We start from the raw sequence: 21,281 nt of genomic DNA, 5'->3' as shown, positions 1-21,281 counted from the left end.
ATGGAAGGTAGGTTGGGCAATGATGCCAGATGCTTGTGAATTTTCCTTTGCTGGTACAAGGATGGTTCAGCTCTTGTAGCGTGATGAGCTACAGGTTACTGCAGCTGAGTACTTCTAGGATGCAAGTGGCGAAGCAGGCACTGATGCTGCGTGCAGGTGAGGCACCAAGGAAGGTCATACCATGCCTGCTGTTTTTTTCTTTTTTTTTTTTTTTTTTTTGTCATTTATTTTTAAGTGGCTGCATTAATGATGCCAAAGCAACTTTTCATTTAAATGCAGACCAGTAGCAAAAAAACTTGAAATCAAATTAGATTTCAGACCATTCAGGTAAGTAACAGTCAGATTTGGGCCCAGGCTGGCTAGGACTCCTGTAGTTACCTTCTTATTGCTTTAAAACAATGCTATAAAATAAGTATTATTTCTGCTCTATTAAAGAAAATACCGGCAGCTAAAATAGGAAATGTATTTTGACAGAACTGTAAAAACCTTTAAGGAGGGAAAGGTACTGGTACTTTTATTTTATTGCCAAATGAGACTGAACAGCAGCATCTATTCAGCTGACTTTAGGATGTTCTTTCAAGTGTTCGCTTATTTCTGCTGCTGTTGAGGAGACAGGATGTACATTTCCTTGGAAGAAGCAAAAAACCACAACAGCTTCTACTTCCTTAGATGCTAGCAGCATTTGCTGAAGCTTGTGTTCCCTGAAACTATGTACAGCCACCTTGGATTTCATCACAGCAGGGGTCTTATATCCTTCCAGCTTAGATTTATTAAGTAGCTGCTGTGGCTTCATTGCAGCAATTTCATGAGGTCAGCAACTTTATACGATAGAGCTTGAATGCCTTAATTCATTGCTAGGACTGTAAGTACCATGTTACTGAGTGAATCACAACAAAACTGACACGACACCCTTAACACAAAACTTGAATTAACTTTATTTTCCCCTACAGTCAACAACTGGTCTGCATTGAGCTTTAAAGCAACAAAATAAAATGAAATCTCCAAATGACAAGGGGCCAGAAATCCAGATTTAATTACCTTTGTGAAAATGTTGCAGCTGTAGTATTGGTCTGTATAAACCACTGAAGTCAAAAATGAGTTCATAAATCAAAAAAAATATTCTACACCTTGGGAAAGAAGTCAGCAGTAACATTCTCATAAGAACACTGTAAATTTACATTTTCTTCATGAAAGGTACATACTATTCTGCATTTTACATCAAATTATTGATGTAAGTTTTGTTTCTATAAAAAGTTACAACCTGTGGCAGGAAAACAAACTGCAAAACCCTTTCTTTCATTTTATTAAAAGAAAAATTTCAAGTCTGTATAAAGTTTTCCTATAGCTGGAAAGTGAACATGTTCAGTCTCCATTTATATTATCTTAGTGCATTTAATCTGACAGTTTTCACCACTTTTTTCCTTAAAAAAAAAAAAAAAAAAAAAAAAAACAGTATAAAAGACAGACAAAGCAAATAGCGCTATAGCAGGAATTTCTTCAATTGATTTAAGCACTCTAAATAAAAATGCAGAGAAATAGATTTCCAGAAAAAAACTTTTTTTACCCTCACAAGAGAAGGCAGTGAGAGGGGGAAGAGGTTTGCAAACCCTCTACTACGGATAGCCACAGAAAAGGGGTTTTGTATACCTGTCAACCTTTTTTTTTTTTTTTTCCTTAAATAGGCTATACTTGTTTTATCAATGTAAACATTTACCTAAAATAGTTTAATTTCTGTTCTGAAGCACCAGCCACTGTATGGTGCTCAGTTATACATTACTATAGCATTCATTACTGTCATTTCGGATCTTTCAGGATACAAATTTAGCCCTTGTATCTACAATGTGCAAGATTAGCCTTGTCTACCTTATGAAGTGATAGTGTAAGGCAGCAATACTGCAATCACGTATGAAACAAAAGCAGCTTGTCCCATCTGAGCTGTCACCCAATTGATATGTCCTGTCAGCTCCTGTGGAAACTGCAGCTTTGCTTCTTACACTCCAGATCAAAACCAGCCTGCAGCAAGAGTAAAAGGACATTTAAAGAAACCATAGCAAAGTAATAGCGGGAGTAACTTATTCTGAACGTTTAATTCCAAAGACAGCTCTATTTCCTCTTAATTGCTGAAAACAAGTCATTTTAGATTTGACCATTCCAGTTAACATACTGCTGCTATTCAGCTGAACAGTGTTTTCCAAAAAAGATTGACAAGTATGCATGTGCCAAGGACCAAATTACAGGGTTCTTTGGTGCAGTCAGTCCAAATTCTCAACAGATTTGAAGGATAATATGTACCAATAAAAAAAATGCTGCTAGACTTGTATAGCAGCTCTGTCTTGCTTCACATTACAAATCTAAAACAGCTGTTCTCAATAAGCCAATATTTTTAATCAGACATTGCCTGAAAAATTTTGTACAATAATCTGGACCAATGATGGTTCTGTACCCTCATGTTGCTGTGAAACATGACTCGAGCTAAAGGCAAAGACTGGTTATCTCAAGGACAACTGCTTCGTATTAGCGATCAGAACAGTGTATTTAAACTGTCTTCCTGTTGGGTCTCTTGCCTTTCTTTAAAATTAGTTTATTCTTAATGTAGCCACGCTTCCTTTTGGAGGTCTAAAAAGAAAAACAGAATACAATGTATTAGTTAATGATTTAGTCTTGACCGCGTTTTTACTACTGTGCATTGCAACGCCTGATCTTTCTTTAGATTTATTTTTAAAGAGCTTAACGGGTAAATCCTCAACTAGGTATTATCCACTTATTATTTTTAAAGTTGGGATTGTTAATTCATGCCCAACATTTGCTTTCATACAGGCTGTACTTTTGCAAGCCCCATATACCAGATATGTAGATTTATTTTCAAAGCTTGTGCTGAGGCAGAATTAATAATTAACCAACAAGATAAAGCTCAAGTAGGCCAAAGAGCAGAAGTGATAGCATTAGTTTTGTTTGGAAATCCCTTCTTATATCTTTTTGCACTATTTGATTCTCTTTAGAAGTTAGCGAGCTAGACAGTAATATTTGCTTGAAACAGATTTTTCAAGATGTAAGAGAAATTGAACAGTCACATTTTAGTCGTTAGTCCTCTGCTGGCTGTAGGTTAGTTAGCTCTTTCTGCGCTTGTGTTGTTATCAGTGGATTTTAGATTCCTCTTTTTTTTTATTTTTTTAAGGTGTTAATGGGGGAAAATGTTAATGTTAGTCTTCACTAATATTAAATTCAAAGTTGCATAAATACAGTTTTAGCTCCTGACAGGCTGAATGGTAGTGTCTGCCACATGTCAGAAAGTAGGCAACTCCCACACCTGCTGCAATTTGCTGTGTCTACCAGCAGGCTCTGATATGTCAATTAAATATGACTTTTTTTCCCCCTTTTTACTAAAAAATAATAATATAATATTTTAAAGTGTGACACAAACTAATACACAATACTCAGACAGTGTTACTTCTCTGAGTTTGAGCAATGTCACCCTTCACAGGGAAGAGTGATGGACTGGATTTCCAGTAAGGAAGCAACTGTTGAAAACCTGTGGCTACTACGGAGCCCTCAGCACATACTTAAGAAATCTGAGTTTAGCCATTAGCCCCACGCTCTTTGCTGGTCCTCTGATTTCTTAATGGGAAGCAGAGCTGGTTGGTACTGCGAGAGTTGGCTATGGATCAGAATTAGCGTCAGTGTTTATCCTGTCTTTAGACAGAACTGAAACATTCACAGCTTAACTGTGGTCAGTGCATCTATCCTTGGTAAGAGATAAAGCAAGGCTGTATTTCAGATCAGAAGTTATACTGTATATGTATGATAGGCGTAGTAAAACTTCTGATTTCTCTTTAAGGCAAGTCTAGCTCTGTTGGCAACTCCCAAATACCTTAAATTTTATGAGCTTGCAACAAGCAAACAACTTTTACCATTAGGAGTCCCCTCTAACATTCCCTATTTGTAGTTCTGTGACACGCAGCGTAAGATTACTGGCTGTACTAAATTAGTTTGTTACATGTTTGTTTCTGACAGGATTCTGGAATTCCCTTTGCGACATATGTTAGTATAGATAGAAATCAGGTTTTGTGAAGGACAGGGCTGCTAAGATTCTCCCAAACATCCCTGATAACAAATCTTTCTTACTAGGCTGAAAAACCACACCACAACTAACACTGTTAAAAACATTAAGATGACTTCAAACAGGAAGCAGCCAGACACTAAATTCCATCAACAAAAAAATCATATTTAATTTATTTCATACAAAAGTACCATTTTTAAACTTCTAGGCATCACTACTTTCAAACAAAGTCAGAAAGCAACTTCCACATTTTTTACTTAGTGAGCCATAGTTACTGAAACATGAATGGATGTACTTTAGAGATTATACTTCCAGTTACATGAAGACTTAGGAGTTGTAACAGCCAGTGACACACTCTATTTCCAGTTAGCATTCTGCCTAAAAAAATATCTAGCCTTGTGTCTTTACATGCTCGTAAGTTAAGCAGACAGTAAATTAACAATTATTACCAGCAGGCAGGTCTGATATTGGACACTAACATGAACAGTATCCGTAACATTCTGGCTAGTGGAAATACATAATTCACCAGCTATGTGATGCACTGTTAAAAATAAACTGCCATTTCCTGACCCCTTTGAAATACTTCACTGGGAACCCACCTTCTTTGACAAATACTTCTGTTTCGGTACAATGTTGGTTACTCTAAGTTTATGATCCAATGTCTCCCTGTTGTCTAGTTGTTTCACCTTGTATATTCTAACAAGCCAGTGCTCTGAGGTAAAGGCTTCCTCCAGATGTTTAAATTTAATGTCCTTGTTTCCAATCTCAGCATTTCGTGTACGATCAAATCCTGGAGGTGTCCGAAAGTCCAGCTGTAAAGATTAAAGACTGCATATTAGTTGAAGACATAACCCAAAACATGCATCACTGCAAACTATTGTACTTCATACCACATGGCAACAATTTCCTCTGGGCTAGTCAAAGGATGACACTTCCCTTACACTGGTTATTACTACACAGAAAACTCTCATAGTTATTTTTTTTTTTTACAATTGAGAAAGATAAAAAAGTCTCATTCCTACAGACGATGCAGAAGAGAGCACTTAGTGTCTGAACAGAAATACCACTTCTACATTCAGAGATAAAACTATTCAAGCAAAAACCCAAGGTACAACAGCCTATGGTAGCTTTTTAGCACAGCTGCTCATGTACTTGCTGATCTTTTACACCACCACAGTTTGCAATTTCACATTTTCTGTACAATCTAAAATAGTTTCATATCAGGCTTATCAGTTAAATTTGATCCCTGTGTTAAGAATAAGATCAATTAAGCTCAAAGTTTTAGCTGAATAAAGGATTCTTTGGCTAACATATCAAAATGATGAGCCCTTGGGGCAAAGGGTGGTGGTGGAGGGAAGAATGGGAAAAGAAAAAAATATGCAAACGAGGCAGATTTAGCGATGTATGTGTTTGATGATCCCAAAGGGGACTGACAACTCTCTCAGAGAATTATACCCTGCCCTTATTATACAGTGTCGTGTTGCTTAATACACTGATGTGACTTGGACAGGAATCAGGTAGTTTCTGACAGATACTAAATCAGGTGGTTTCTGACAATTAACTGTTTCACTTATGTTGTAGGGAGTTTTACATTTGGCTTTCATAACAACAAAGCAGAAGAGTTAAAGCTTTAGCGAGTGCACTGCATAATGGAGTTAAGACACCCATCGGAAGCAAGGTAAAGGACAGCAAAAAGCTAAGTACAAGGCTTGGTTAGCAGCACGAGTGCTTTTGGCTAGAGGCTGTATGCAGTGGAACACGTGCAGAAGTTGTAACTGGTAAAGCAGACTCTTACCTCTGATTCTGCTACTACAAGCAATGCTCAATCTAAAAGATGGAAAATGCATCAAAATAGCATTTGTTTTTTGACATTTTAATTACGATTCAGTTGAAGATTTTGCACTAACCTGCATCTCTCCAAATCTGTAATAGGACATTTTATACATGAGGCAGTTCAGTAAAGTTGGGGAACCTGCCTTGTCTACCCGGAATTCTCCCTGAGGAGTGAAGTAATCACTTTCCTATAAAAATAAAAGAAGATAAAAAGAGTTGAGAGAAACTAAACCCATATTTAAGGTCATTTCTCATTCCCTTCTCACAAAAGAAAAAGAAAACACAACAACAAAATATTTTTATTAAAAAAATCTAAATTGACATCTACAATTTAAAAGCTGATTCAAGCCAGTCTTAAAACAGAAAGCTATGGTGCTCATTAAAGGTAAGACTAGTTTCAAACTACCTGATTGTAACCCCAAACTGCATGGAACAACTTTCCTAAATCCCCTTTACAGTCTTGCTACAAATTTTGTCACTTCACAGTAAGCAGTTACTGGAAAACTAATCTGAAAATGTGAAAGTTAGACATCTACCGAACTTCTTTTTCAGAAATGTGAAAAGCCCTGCATTGTAAGTACACACTGTCACTGGATACTTTGTACATGCAGTGTCAAAACAAAAATTTTCTGCTGTTCTTGTATCTAGTACAAGATGAAACTATTCATGCAGGCGACTCCCTTAAGCCAGCACTAATTATCTAGGAGTTTTTGTTAGGCTTTGCATATCTCTGAGATATTCTAATAACTTACTTAAACTCTGTGTAAGTAAATATTATCAGTTCAAACTCTGTAATAGTAGGAAAGAAGCTAAAGAAATCTGTAATACCAGCTGTTTAAATGTTCTGAATGATCCTACTTTTTTTTTTTAATAATACGACAGTGCCTAGTGAGACACACAGAGGACTTACAAAAGATATCCTGTACTTTTAGTGTCATGCAAAAAGGTGAAAGACTTTTGAGGTTATTGGTCTTTCAAAGCCATAAAAACTGGGTTACAGGCCTCTGCAGTGTTATTCTTCTAGAAAAACAACCTCCAGCATGTTTTTCAAATGAAATTGTGACAAATGGAGATTTCCTTCCACTGTTATGAGTACTACCAGAAAGGCAACAATGTACATAAAGGTTAAAAAAAACAAACTAGAGATGGAAACACAGAAATAACATGTAGCCAGGAACACTTCAGTGTTCCTGCGAAGTTTTCCACTTACTCGAATATCTTTGGGATGCTCCCCCTCTGCTATTCTCACCATCCACAAGAACTTATTAATATCATCACCAGAGTAGCCAATCACACCACCAAAAATAATCAAAACGTAATCCACATCCAGGCTTCTCATGATCTCGTATGCTGCCGATTCATTTGAGGACATCGCCTTCCCCACCTGTATCATAGCAAAAAGAGCTTAAGTATCTGCATAGGAGCCCATTGCACAGATTCTCAGATCAACAGCCTGCAAAATCAAAGTCCAAGAATACATATTTACCGAGCAGACCCTAAATTTTCATTCTAGGTAAAGAAAACCCATTGCTTTGATTTGGAAACCCCAAAGCCCAACCTAAATAGAAATATTTTCTCCTCCATAAGAAGTGCTGCCTGTTGAAATGAGCTGTGTAAAACCTAACAACGATCATTTTTCTTTTGTGGCAGCTACAAATTTTTCAAGTCACAGCTGTATTGCCAAAAAGTCAGTATGGCAGAAAACACTTAATTACAAATTATTTTCAAAGCTTTAGACACAGTCTAAAATGAATAAATTATTTGAAATATTACTGATTTATTCCTCCCCTTCACCCCCCTTTTTCTTTTCCCTTTTGTTGATTTCTCCTTCAGTAATGCAGCCACGCTGCATTGTACTCAGCGGTGTTGAATTTAGGGAAAGTTTATACAGAGAAAACATCTGAATAGAGCTATGCTTGAGTTAAAAGCATACATTGGCAAACCAATGTTTTGGCCTTGAAAATCTTTTTAAAGCTGCATCTAAAACCTCTTCCAAAACGGTCATTTTCCACACTAAGAATTCACTTAGGTCAGGAACTGGCATCAGTTTCGTAGTTCTGTTTGCCATTGAATTTCTTAAAGTATAATAATGTCTCACTGCAGTAGGAGGCCGTAACTACAACATAAATAATTTTGCATCCAAACTGGTAACATTCAGTTAACTCACGAACTTAATTAGAAAATACTAAGCTTATGCTGCAATCTGTCAAAAAGATAGAGAACCTCAATTTCTTGGCCATTGGCCTAATCGATGTGAAGTTATTCGTCAGATTTCTATTCTTGTGCAGGACGAAGTCAGCTGGCAAATATTTCAGGGCACTGCCTCATTCAGAACAAAAGTTCAGATATTTGCCACAAAACACACTCACTGCTTGTTTCCCATTCTTCAGAAATGGAAGCTAACAGTGGCAGCAGCCGTGCTGGAGAGAATTCTTTATTAAAAACCATTATTACTAGCTGCTGTAGCCTGCATGGTTACTGTGCTTACGAAATGCAGGTGTCTCTATTCACCTGAATACGGTCACTCTATTCACCTGATAGGCCTTGCCCTACTGGGACTGCCTGATTTCACAGAATCACAGAATTTCTAGGTTGGAAGAGACCTCAAGATCATCGAGTCCAACCTCTGACCTAACGCTAGCAGTCCCCACTAAACCATATCCCTAAGCTCTACATCTAAACGTCTTTTGAAGACTTCCAGGGATGGTGACTCCACCACTTCCCTGGGCAGCCTGTTCCAATGCCTCACAAGCCTTTCAGTAAAGAAGTTCTTCCTAACATCTAACCTAAAACTCCCCTGGCTCAACTTAAGCCCATTCCCCCTCGTCCTGTCACCAGGCACGTGGGAGAACAGGCCAACCCCCACCTCGCTACAGCCTCCCTTGAGGTACCCATAGAGAGCGATAAGGTCACCCCTGAGCCTCCTCTTCTCCAGGCTGAACAAGCCCAGCTCCCTCAGCCACTCCTCGTAGGACTTGTTCTCCAGGCCCCTCACCAGCTTCGTCGCCCTTCTCTGCACCCGCTCAAGCACCTCGATGTCCTTCTTGTAGCGAGGGGCCCAAAACTGAACACAGTACTCGAGGTGAGGGATCACCAGAGCCGAGTACAGGGGGACGATCACCTCCCTAGCCCTGCTGGTCACGCTGTTCCTGATACAAGCCAGGATGCCGTTGGCCTTCTTGGCCACCTGAGCACACTGCTGGCTCATATTCAGCCGACTATCCACCATCACTCCCAGGTCCTTCTCTGCCTGGCAGCTCTCCAACCATTCCTCTCCCAGTCTGTAGCTCTGCTTGGGGTTATTGCGCCCCAGGTGCAGGACCCGGCACTTGGCCTTGTTGAACTTCATGCAGTTGACCTCAGCCCATCCGTGCAGCCTATCCAGATCCTCCTGCAGAGCTTTCCTACCCTCAAGCAGATCGACACACGCACCTAACTTGGTGTCATCTGCGAACTTACTGAGGGTGCACTCGATGCCCTCGTCCAGATCATCAATGAAGATATTAAAGAGGACCGGCCCCAGGACCGAGCCCTGGGGGAAATTAGGGATTTATACCTAACATCTTAGGGATTTATACCTAACATCTGCACTACAGACACTGACAACAGCAAAACAGAGCTATCTATAGAGTAGACAACAACACAGAGCTATGTGAGTTGAATGAAAGAAATTAAAAGTTGGATGTTTTATCTACCTGCATATTTGAGGGGACAATCACATCCAGTCTACAACACTTGCACTGCTACTCAAACTTTCTCAAATTCTCAAGACACCTAAAAATGCATTTAATCTGGTCACTTTTCATAGTGCCATTCAAAATCCAGTCAGCAAAGGCACTGCTGAACTGAAATGATCTATATTTGGATCGTGCTGGTCTAGTACTAAGCATGGGGGGACTGGTTACATGATTTGGTGCTATCTATCCTCCCACAAAGAAAAGAAGAGAAACAGAAGTGAAGTTCTGGAAACTCCCAGAAAACAAAATGGAGAACCCAAAAGGAGAATCAATCCCCTCCACCCCCAAACCAATCTTTATAACAGAGTTCTAGGAGATGCCAAAACAGCCCTGTTCCTTCCACCTGTTTCCCTCTCCATGGGATTTTTTTTTAATACCATACTATCTATCAACTGACATTTACAATTTCATGCTTGACTGAAATGTAAATGTTTCTGTGCTTCCGCAGAAAGCTGCCATCCTTACCAGAGCAATGTGGCTGTTGTTCCAGGTGTTGTTATCAACCAGCGTTGTGCGGTTGGCCATCCCTGCTATCTGATAACCATAGTCCCACCACGACATTACCCTGGCGTGCTCATCTGTGTTTTGTCTCAGCCAGTAGTAGGCTTCCCTGAAGTCATCCAGGATATTCCGAGTGCTGGAAAACAGAGTTCATTTTATTCACATCGATATAAATGCTGGCAACAGATTGACTGCAACATGATAAATCTTGGCTCACAAATTAAGATCTTCTTATGTGCTCAACTTCCTTTGAGGGGTTCTGTCACCAGTTTGCACTCAGAAGTTTGACAGCTGAATGGCCCGAAGCTGAAACTGCTTTTAAAGATGTGACTAAATGCATTTCCAGTTGAACATATATCCATAAACAGGTTTTATGACTGAAATACTTTTTTTCTTTCTTTAATTATCATGTTCATTGGGTTTGGATAGGATTACTTTTATGTATTCACATTAAATATTTTCTTAAATTGGATATATTTTTGAGAAGTGGACTATTAAGAGTTTTTATTCAGGTGACAATTCTGCCTTAATAATAATTAGAAAGCAGCAAAGCAGATTACAAATGCAAAGGAACTAGAAATACTTTTGCCCTTAAATTATTTTTCAAACCTGTGACCTTACTCACCCATCATGGTTATAGGAAGCGAGAACAACGCTAGGGCTGGAGTACGCATTGCTTGTTACCCAGGTACAGTGCACCGCAAACATCATCAACAACATCAGCATCAGCATAGTAACAATGTTTTTGATATTAGGACCCAGTCCTTCTTCTGTTTTTTCCTGTTCAGATACGTGTTTTCTCACTTTGCCTGCCTAAACAAACACAAACATAGCTGTTAGGGCAACTTTAATCATCCGTGGCAACGGAACTGAAATACCTTTTTCTTCACAACATGCACTTCATAACTGCTATGGAATACTATAAAAATAGACCGAGTTGTAAAGTAAATTAACTACGTATGCACAAGAATATTCTGACAATCCAGCAAGTTGTACAAATGGATTATTCCCCAATAATCCATTTAGGAGAAAAAAAATCTATTACATGAGGGCTACTGCATGATTTAATTTGGCTTAGTCTGATGATGCCCGTTTATAAGGCAGAGTGGAAGACAGCAGGACACAGATGTTTGTAGTGAGGAAAAGGGGGAAACCCAGGGCTCGTGCATTGTCAGAGTTCATGTAACAAAGCCTAAAATAAAAACAAGAATCGCTAACACCATTTTCTTCAGGAACAGGAGAGTACACAAGTTTAGGTACAGAAATACCTTTCCATAAAATATATTATTCTTTAATTTCACCTCACCTTAGAGGAAATACAAGAAGGAAACAAACATTCAGTGATGCAGAACTGCTAAAACTAGTTAAAGAGAGCAATCAGCTGTCTGCCATCACTCTGGCAAGCTGGGTCAGCACTACAGACTTCCTTTTTGTTAAAGGCTCATCACTGATAAGCTACAAGCAACCACTTCTATGCTGACACTGATTTTCTTTCAGGACATCACTTAGAGCTTACTGGAGAACCTCAACACTTATTCTGTATTTCAGTGCTAGTAATTCAGACCTTTAGCGGAATTTTAAATATCCCCTCACCTTATCATACAGGTTGCCAGGGTTCCTTTTGTCATCCTCATCGCTGCTGTCCTCTATTGGTGGATTTTCCCTCTTCATATCATCACCCAAATAACGCTCAAAGACATTAGAGAAGGCAATTGCAGACAGCATACAGACCACTGGAGTCAAAGTGAGCATCAGACGAACCATCACGCCGGCAAAGTAAACGGCACTGATTGCATACAGAGCAACTGCAGAGGGGAAAAGAAACACCTACTGATGACATTTAGAAAGTAACAATCACTGTGACTGCACACATACAGGCTGCTCACCATACAACTGTTTTTAGAAGTGGGCTGAGCATCTGCGTCTATAACGACTTGAACATGCATCTTGCATTGCATTGCTTTTTCATTTATGGAGATAACAGTTCAATTAATGCTTACGCCTTTTGAGCCTCAAACCCTTTCTGAAATTCATCTTGACAACTATTAACCATAACACAACCACACTTTCATATTCATTAATAATGCATCAGAAGATACATTATTAGTGAAATTTAATATCACGCCAAAAACAGTATGGGAATAATAGGTAGTTTCATTTGGTTAGAAAGACCAAATAGCCCTAGGCCCAACAAGTTATTAAATCTGTAAAACCAAAGAGTTAGTGTTAGAATCTCATATAAGTACCAAATTTTAATTTAAATTAGAGATATCTGAACAAATTGGGGGCTTGTCTACATTATAACAACATACAGACATAAGGTGATACTGTGAAGCCTATTCTGAAGCGAGTTATCCTGGATAGTATTAAAAAAAATACCACCACAAAACCCAAGATTTTCAGGATAGCAGGATTATTCACAACACTTTTCATAGGAGGAAAAAACAAACAACAACCTGCATGCATTCATTAGGAATATCTATTGTTCAAGAAATAGTGGTTATTGCTAGTTTGCAAACTAGCTTCTGTGAAAGATTTGCCATGGAAATCAAAGGGGATTGGTTTATCAGATTACATTGCATAAATATTTTGCACTTTGTGGCGAAGTAGTACGGCTCTCCGTTCTCACTTATAGGTCTCTTTAAGCTGACTTAAATATATGGTGCAGCAGTAGGAGGCTGAAAGGGGTTCCCCAGCACTGGTCTTTACTGCAAGCAAAAGAGCATAAAATACTCTAAAATCATGGGATTTAACACCGATGTTCCCATTGCCAATGGGGTAATCTAAAGAGGCAGCTGTATATGACTAGAGCCTCCTATTGCCACAGAAGTGCAAGACCGTGTGATCTTCACTCCTTTTGGGCTACAACTCCAAGTCACATCCTTAGAAGCCTCACTCATAGTCTTAGAAGTCTGCCGTCAAAGGAAAGCTTCATACAAATAAATTTGTTGTCACTGACACAGGGAGACCCCGTTCCTGTGCTTAGGCTTGCACCTTATCTAGCACTTGCTCCACACCAAATGGTCCAGCTCACTAAACTAGCTGAAAATCTGGAAAGAAAATTCATTTTGAATCATCATCTGTGGTGGGATGAGAGCCAGAAGAATACCTAGGGACAAATCGGGTGCCTTGCAGCCTGCGTGGGGAAGGATCTCCCCTTTGCTGCTGCACCGAGCTGTTCACCTGGCTGTGCTGTGAAACTGTACCTCCACTCATGGCTTGTGAGATCAGCGTGTGGAAGAACATGCACCTCCAAGAGCCACAGTGACAAATCCCACCTCTCTTGATAAGGCTCCATCACCGATCCACCCATCTCTGTATGAACTGCATTTTTTATGGATGGTTTTAAATCCTGCTAGGTGCAGGCAACTTGTAACATTCACCTTTAAACACATCATGTTTAAACCTTTTCTAGAACATGTCATACACCAGCTTGGAGCAAACAAACAAAATAGAATCAAGTCGAAGACAAGAGTTTTCAAAACGATTTTTAAATATTTGCTCTTACCAAAGACTCTTTCATCATTGATGTTTTTGATACAGAACCACAGCCCTGCTGGGAAAGTACACACGAGAATATGCAGATCAAAAAAGAAGGAAACCCATGTTGTAGGCTGATGCTCAGACACAGAGGCAATGATCGGGATGTGAATTTTCGCATACCTTTTTTAAAAAAAATTCAGTTCAAATTATTTTGAAGAGAGAAAGTTATTAACACCTGTAAACATTAGGAGTTCTGAAATTCATTTCAAAGGAAGCATTTCAATGTAAAAGGTTAAATGCTCTATTTAGCAGAAACCTGATGAAACTTTTATATCAAAAAACGTTCCCATGTCTTATTCACCAGAATGAAAACATACAGCTATGGAAACCATCATTATATTTTGTAGGGCCAGTTATCCACACCAGAAAATTTCCTAGGATTTCAATATTGTATTTCAAATACTCTCCTCTGCACAAAACACCTTCATTTGCCTAGTATGTCAAGTTGAAGGATTAAATCCCAGGCCAGTTAGTGACGCCCCCACGTTCTCTCAGATACTGTCAGTCAGGCCTTGTCTACACTTGGAATTACAGGTCAACTAAACAGCATGCTGGACACTGAGTGAGGACAAGGACAAAACTATATTAAAAGACAGCTATGCACACAGGCCTCATCTGGGGAGTTGTATGGCCAAACAGTGAGGTATCAAACAAATGTCCTTCTTCACTGAGACCTAGGCCTCATTCAGAACTGCACTGATGTGTTTTAAACACAATATTGACTTTCTAATGTAGACAAGCCCTCAAAAGTTTAATCTTTGTGTGTGTATACATATATGTATTTATATACACATACACACACATACACACCATATGTAAGTGCAGGCCATTTCATCTATAGGCAGGGAACATCTATGTGGTTTTCAAATAAATTTGAGGCTTCCTTACTGACACCTATTCTACTACATTTATTACAGGGTTGGTAAAGAATCCTGTATGAGCTGGGCTAAGGAGCCTGAGGGAAAAAAAGAACTAGAAAAGTCTGAAGTTCTCCTATCCCTGTTTTTAAAAATCTACCAATTAAAATTCATCTTAAACACTTGAATAAAACAAAGTATTTTGCAGATAAATATTCTACATTAAGTGTCTGGCTAACGAACTGAATGCTGGATTTTTAAATGTTAACTAAAGCAGAAGAGTTATTCACAAAACCATACACGAATAAACCAAAATTGTTCAGAGTAGACATCTGTATACACAAAACAGATTTATGAAAATAATAAACAGGCAACATGCAAGATCATGTGTAACATCTTCGTGACTTTGTGCAATGTTGTGCAATGAAAAAAGCAGAAGTTTAAGGCTCTTAGTAATTTTTAAACGTGTCCTCAAGTGTTGATACAACTTTTGGTTATTCTATGCTGAAAAGCACTGCTGTTTTGTATAGACAAACATATGATTAAGATACTCAAAGACTTCCAAAGAAGCAAGAAATTTAGCAAACAAATTAGTGATGAAGGTAAAATGGTTGCAAAGATCACGGAACAGTTACTACACATGCTCTCTTTAGGTAACTGATCAAAATCCCACATATTCTCCTTGACTTAAATACTAAATCGATTTGAGAATGAGGAGAGCAAAAAAAAAACCATTAGTTTTCAGTAGAATTCTATTGATAGCTCATGCTTATATCCTTTATCCCTACTTACCCGGTGTCCCACAAAGAATAAAATCTGCCACTCCAAGGAGCAATATAACCTGAAAAAGAGGAGGGGAAAAATTTTGCTGCTTAGATATTTAAATGCAATATATATATATTACACCTTTAAATTATAGCACAAAACTAAATACCACAAGAAATTTCATTAAGTTTGTAGTATATGAGACCTACTGCATCAGGTAGCTGATGAAGTCTACTAACCATGAACTTAGTTTTGTACTGTACTAGTTCATTATCAGACATACACACCTCCAGGAATCAAAGTGATGCAAAATAATTAAAATATTTCTCAGAGAATGACAGATAGCAACTTATACTCTAAAAGAACTATAAGAAGGAAACAACTGATAAGAAAGTATTTACTTCTTCTCAAATTACTAAGCAGAGAACTGGGAATGACCTATGGCCAAAACACTAATACACAACTAAATGCTTGTTTCATATTGTTTTTCTTCTGATACATCTACAGGTGGCGTGGAATACTACTTGACAAGCTGATAAGCTTTACTTTAAAAAAAAACACAAACAAACACAAAAACAAAACAAAGCTGTAAGATATTTTAATATCACAAGATGAAAGAAATATATAAATATCATCACGATAAGACGACAGATAAAACCTGAAGTTATCCATAAGATTCTTCTTTAATTTCTACTTGCCTTGCAACTGTTTCAGCTCTCTCTACATACAGATATAGACAAGCTTAAACAAGAAAAAGTTGAATCCTTGTACTTACTATCTAAGCCTTTGTGCATGATGCAGTAAGTCTTCACTTTGATATTTACAAATGGTATCATTTGACTTTTTTTTAATACCTAGTTTAGACATTTAAATGTTGTGTTTAATGCTCTATGATGTATTTTTCCTTTCAGGCTTCAGACGCAAAGCTTACTCCCAACCAGTTGCATGCACAAGTAAGGAGGCTATGCTAGCAGATGTGAACTAGCTGGTTATGGTCATCTCTGGATGTATCCAAAACACAAGACCAGATGGGATTCTCTTGAGAGTGCTGAAAGAATTGGCTGATGTGGTAACTACCCATGACCTTGATCAGGGTGCTAAGGCCCTTGTTGCCTGGAAGTGCCTAATGCTACACCTCTAGGAAAGGTAAGGAGTATCCGGGGAACTCCAGGCCAGTAACCTGAGTCCCTAGAAAGTCTGTGAAGCACAGCATCCTGAATTACATCATTAAATGCTTTTAAGACATTTTCCTAATTTCTCATCTGTAAGCTGAAGAAGAATGGGCTGGGCAAACAGCAATTCAATGTGTTGAAAATTGACGGTACTGACAAGCTCAAAATAGCACTGGGCAGCTTGGTGTCCCATTGGTGGCTGGCTAGTAAAACATAAAAATATTGCAGAGGCCAAAACAGTGAACTGTGCTAAATTGAGAATAACTGACAAGCCTTATGGCAGACAGAACTTCCATCCAGAACGTTAACCTCCTTCTTCCAGGTGCTGTACCCTGCTGCTGGAGGATTATTAAGAAAATAAGAGACGGAGCTGAGTGCTGTGAGATGGCCAGGGGTCTAGATCACACAGTGCACCAGGAAAAGCTGAGGGAACCAGATTTGTTCTGTCTGGTGAAGCAGTGATACTATCAGTGAATTTCAAAAATCGATATTAACACTTCCTAAGAAATGCAACAGAAGACGTATTTTTCTATGTATCGAAATTAGGAGCCAAATTTTGTCTTAATATGCCAGTCTGAAAAATTTCACAAAATATTAGTAGGACCTGCTCATACATACTGAAAAGCAAATTTCAAACCATCAAGTTTTGGAAGACTTTCAGCCAAATATAGATGTTAAATATTCTTTTGGAATAATGGTACCATAAATAACAAAAATAAAACTCCAATTAAATAGTCCAAAATGTTAAACGACTGATACCAGAAAAATCTACACTGAATCTATACATCCACTTCTAAAATGAATTACAAGAAATAATTCAGTTAAAATAAAAACAAGTTAAATCTCAGAAAAGTTTTTTTTTTTATAATTTAAATAATATTCTGACAGAATAGTAAATGAGGTGTAATGTTACGATCACACAATTTATACCCATCAGAATTCAATTTTGGCATGGCTGACATATTTATCTATGAAAATAGATCAGGAAGGAAGTATAGTGCTGGATGACCAAGGATGTATGTCATAGAATCAGAATATGGCCGTTAGGCATCTGAGGGCTGCAACCAAGCAAAAGCAAACTTGTTTTTGTGAGGTTGGGTAGAACTACCTTGAAGACCAGAAACTGAACCACAGAAGGAGAACTCACAGACATACATTAATTGCAGTCATACAGAAATGTGGTTACTTTCTGAAATACTTGAACCTATCTCATCTTTACCTATCAATGCTATTTAGAATAGATTAGCTGCGCTTATCTTCATAATATGCTTTTGCTATTGTTATGTTCCTCATACCAATCTGACTTTTTGTGTGAAAAGAAAAACAGAAACAAAGCAACATGGTCATTGGTTTGCTGTGGGGTTGCCAACATCTACTTAGACTAAACCAAACTGGTCACCTGAGTTACCTGCTCCTAAGAGAAACTGTTTTCATGTTTATTTACCTGTGTATGTCAAGTAGATGACGCTCAGGAATACAATACCAGCGGCCAGGGAGACACCCAAGAAGAACAATGTCTGAAATTCTTGCTTTGTTAATCTGTCTCTCAAATACTGCAGAAACGCATAGGCCTGCAGCAATGCAAAAACACCTGAAGACAGACAAAAGTTTTTGTTTAAATCCTCAAAAGAAGCAACAATCATTAAAGCAACTGGCATACTTCAGCTATGTTTGAATTACAAAAAAAAAAAAATACATTTAATACATAACCTTACATCTGAAAGCCAGTATGAAATCACTTTCTGACAAATAGACTTTAATACTTCATAGGGATGATAGTCTGAGTCACTGCAAGAAAGTAACTACTCTCCAAAACATTCTTTGCTTATTATATATCAAGAACTCCAACATCAACTGTCTCTTTGCTCCCAAATAAACTGTGTTAAGGGAGAGAATCACCTGAAAACTAGATTGCATTTATTTTCTCAAAAGCACAGTTTAACGTACGTAGACATCTTGAAAAAATAAGATACGGCTCTTGGCTAGCTTAAGTAATGAGTTGCAAGGAAAGAGCCCAGACAACACAAAGTCAAGACTAATATAGAAATACATGTATGTATTAAGCTGCTGAACTAAACAGTGGGATTTAATAAAGATAAAAAAATAAACCAAACATCTAAGTGAATACAGACAACGGAATTATACAAAGCTATATAAAAACACCAGAATTCACTAAGTATTCCATACGCTCAAAAAGGCATTTCCAAGTTTAATATTAAACTAGAACTTAAATACCATTTTCTGTTGTTATTCATTTCAATGTGTATAATCAGATCAATCCAATGATCCATCCACTCTAAACTGAAAAATCACTGGTAGCTGGCAGAAAGAAAAAAACCCTCAAGAACTCAAGTGTATTGTATTTCTTCAATTTGCAAATAAAATCGTGATGCATGATGTTGAAATTCACTAGTTTCAAAGTTCTAGAGAACAGCACAAACTGTCCACTAAATAACTGTAAAATTCTTAGGATGCAAACTATGGCTTGATAACCTTTATACCATCCCTTATAATCAGAATGATAAAAGAATCTCTCAAACGTATTAAAAATATTTTTGAAGTATTTTTTTTTTTCTGGTGAACTTTAGTTATATTAAAATTGCTGTCCCAAATCCATTTTCTTAAGTGACAATACGTAATTAAAAAAGAGGAGTCTAACAAGTTAAGTTACATCACAAAAAACAGTGTATGCTCCAAATAAACATAGGCGTAGCAGCCTTAGCAAAGACTGCTGTTGTAAAGAAATCAAGATGTCTGAATGTTTAACAGCTACTGAGAATAAGCTTACTTTAAAAAGAATCAAAAAGAATAAAATCAGTTATTTAAAATCAGCCTCCTATATATAGCATGTCATTTGTATCTAACCCACTTTGACAAAATTATCAACTCTAAAAACAAATTGCTCAATAAAAACCGTGTTTACCAATAACCATGTTTCAATTTTACAATGCTCAAAGGCAACATTGTATTGCAAAACAGTAGAGATTATCAATGTGTAAAGTAACTGCTTGTCAGAATGTGTAAGTGATCCATGGTTATGGAGGCATTTTACCTCCATTAGCTCATGCATAGAAGGATAATGTGTTGATTGGAAAGAAAACTTCCCTACAAATACTGAACAGTACTTTTTCTTTAACAATTTGTTTTGTTAGTACAAGGTTCTTTCTAACACAAGGAACGAGATCTGCAAGGGTTTGAGGTTTTCTTGTGTTGAACATGCTGTTTGGAAGCAGACACTGAGTTTTCTTACCTGCAGCTGCCATGTGTTCACTTGTTCTAATGGGCTGAAACCCCACAAAAGGTATCTGCATCGATAATATTAACCCCACAATGTAGAAAGTGCTATATGCTAGAAAAAAAGAGGGGGGGAGAGGGCAAAAGAGAAAGGTGAGAAGTAAAACAAATGAGTACGCACATTTCAAAACCAGATTCCATAGCATTTCAAACACAGATTCCATAGCAGAGTCCATTCCCCACCTTCAGTCATCAATGACAATGGAACAAAACTGTATTGTTTAAAATATTTTGCCCATCCTAATAACTTGTTTCACCTTCTGTGATTAGAATAACGTTAAAATAAAATTGCATTCAATTTTAAAGGAAGTAGCAAAGTACTGTTGTTCCTAATTATACTTTTTTTTTCCTCGTAGGAAAATGAACCATCTACCTAAGACACTCTAGCTTAGAAATAGTTCTCTCTTCTCATTTGTTTCTCTTGTTGTTGCAGAATATGGGTGGCAGAAGAGATCCCAGATAAGTAAAAAGAGCAGATTCTGTATGAGGAGAAATTAAAGGGACCAGACCTCAAAGAGGTAAAACATTTAAAAACGCACTTACTTAAAAAAAAGCAAAATGTATGTTTGTTCTTTTTTAAATGCAAGAACAGAGGCATGGCAAGAAATTGGAAAGCAACACAATTAAAAATGAATACTGAGCATCTGTATTAATAGATGTGTATGAACCATAGGGACTCATAACCCCCCAGAAAGTGGAGGCCAAGAACACAACTGTATTAATAATGTGAATCATTATTATGTATGAAGTGATATTCATGTACTTTCTCCTGACAGAATTTTGGTCCTAAATATTCCAGGGAGAGAGAGATAGGAATAGAAGAAACACCAACTGTGAACAGCCACAAATCTGCTTGCATTTTGAAGCAACCAGCCAACTTATAAACCAAATGAGGCTTTCTTCCCTCAGTAACAATCACAAACAATGAACCTCCCAGATTTTTTTTTTTTTTTTAAACTCCTTCAATTCATAAACCACAGGCTTTGCTATGGCCTCAGTCCTTTGAGGAGATCCTTGAACCCATACAATCCTTTACTAAGCTCCACGAGAACAGATTTGGGAATCAGATCATATACCCATGGTACTGTTTCTGTTGCACCTGTGTATTATGCTCCCAGCGTACCATATGCTTTGCAAAAATCACAAAAAAATCCCTGTTGCGATGCTTCCAACCACTTCCAGCCATCTTTTCTGGTGTGTGCTTTCAAGCGTCTGTATTTTGCTGCCTGGCCTACCTACTCATCTATTCCCTCTTTATGTCACTGAAACACATTTTTGCTGCAGGAAACTCAATTTTTGAAGAATTCACTTCAACATAAATCATTTATTGTATCATAAAACTGTTGCAACACTGCCATCCTGTGGAATTCTAATGATTGGCATAAATCACCAGGCTTCACATTTGTTAGACCATTGTAAAGAATCATTTTTAAACCCAGTCCTACAACTGGCATACTTCATATGCCCAGGTTTTTTTTAAATCTCTTTCTTCCCACTTCTTTCAAGCAGCTATCACATACGC

At 37.7% G+C, this 21,281-nt stretch overlaps 1 protein-coding gene across 1 annotated transcript in view; it reads right to left on the bottom strand.

Moving 5' to 3' along the window:
- Positions 1-2,363: 2,363 nt before the first annotated feature.
- Positions 2,364-21,281, bottom strand: part of STT3B (STT3 oligosaccharyltransferase complex catalytic subunit B) — a 48,090-nt gene continuing 29,172 nt past the window's right edge. The window contains exons 6-16 of the mRNA XM_032181333.1: positions 19,716-19,814; positions 17,910-18,056; positions 15,321-15,369; positions 13,637-13,791; positions 11,722-11,933; positions 10,754-10,941; positions 10,093-10,264; positions 7,101-7,274; positions 5,965-6,078; positions 4,657-4,869; positions 2,364-2,616 (exon numbers count right to left, since the gene is read on the bottom strand). Coding sequence (XP_032037224.1) covers positions 2,536-2,616; positions 4,657-4,869; positions 5,965-6,078; positions 7,101-7,274; positions 10,093-10,264; positions 10,754-10,941; positions 11,722-11,933; positions 13,637-13,791; positions 15,321-15,369; positions 17,910-18,056; positions 19,716-19,814 — 1,604 coding nt within the window. The 3' untranslated portion in view covers positions 2,364-2,535. The remainder of the gene's footprint in view (positions 2,617-4,656; positions 4,870-5,964; positions 6,079-7,100; positions 7,275-10,092; positions 10,265-10,753; positions 10,942-11,721; positions 11,934-13,636; positions 13,792-15,320; positions 15,370-17,909; positions 18,057-19,715; positions 19,815-21,281) is intronic.

The sequence above is a fragment of the Aythya fuligula genome, chromosome 2, assembly GCF_009819795.1.
Source record: "Aythya fuligula isolate bAytFul2 chromosome 2, bAytFul2.pri, whole genome shotgun sequence".
Classification (NCBI taxonomy): Eukaryota; Metazoa; Chordata; class Aves; order Anseriformes; family Anatidae; genus Aythya; species Aythya fuligula.
This window is presented reverse-complemented; position numbering and strand designations above follow the sequence as displayed.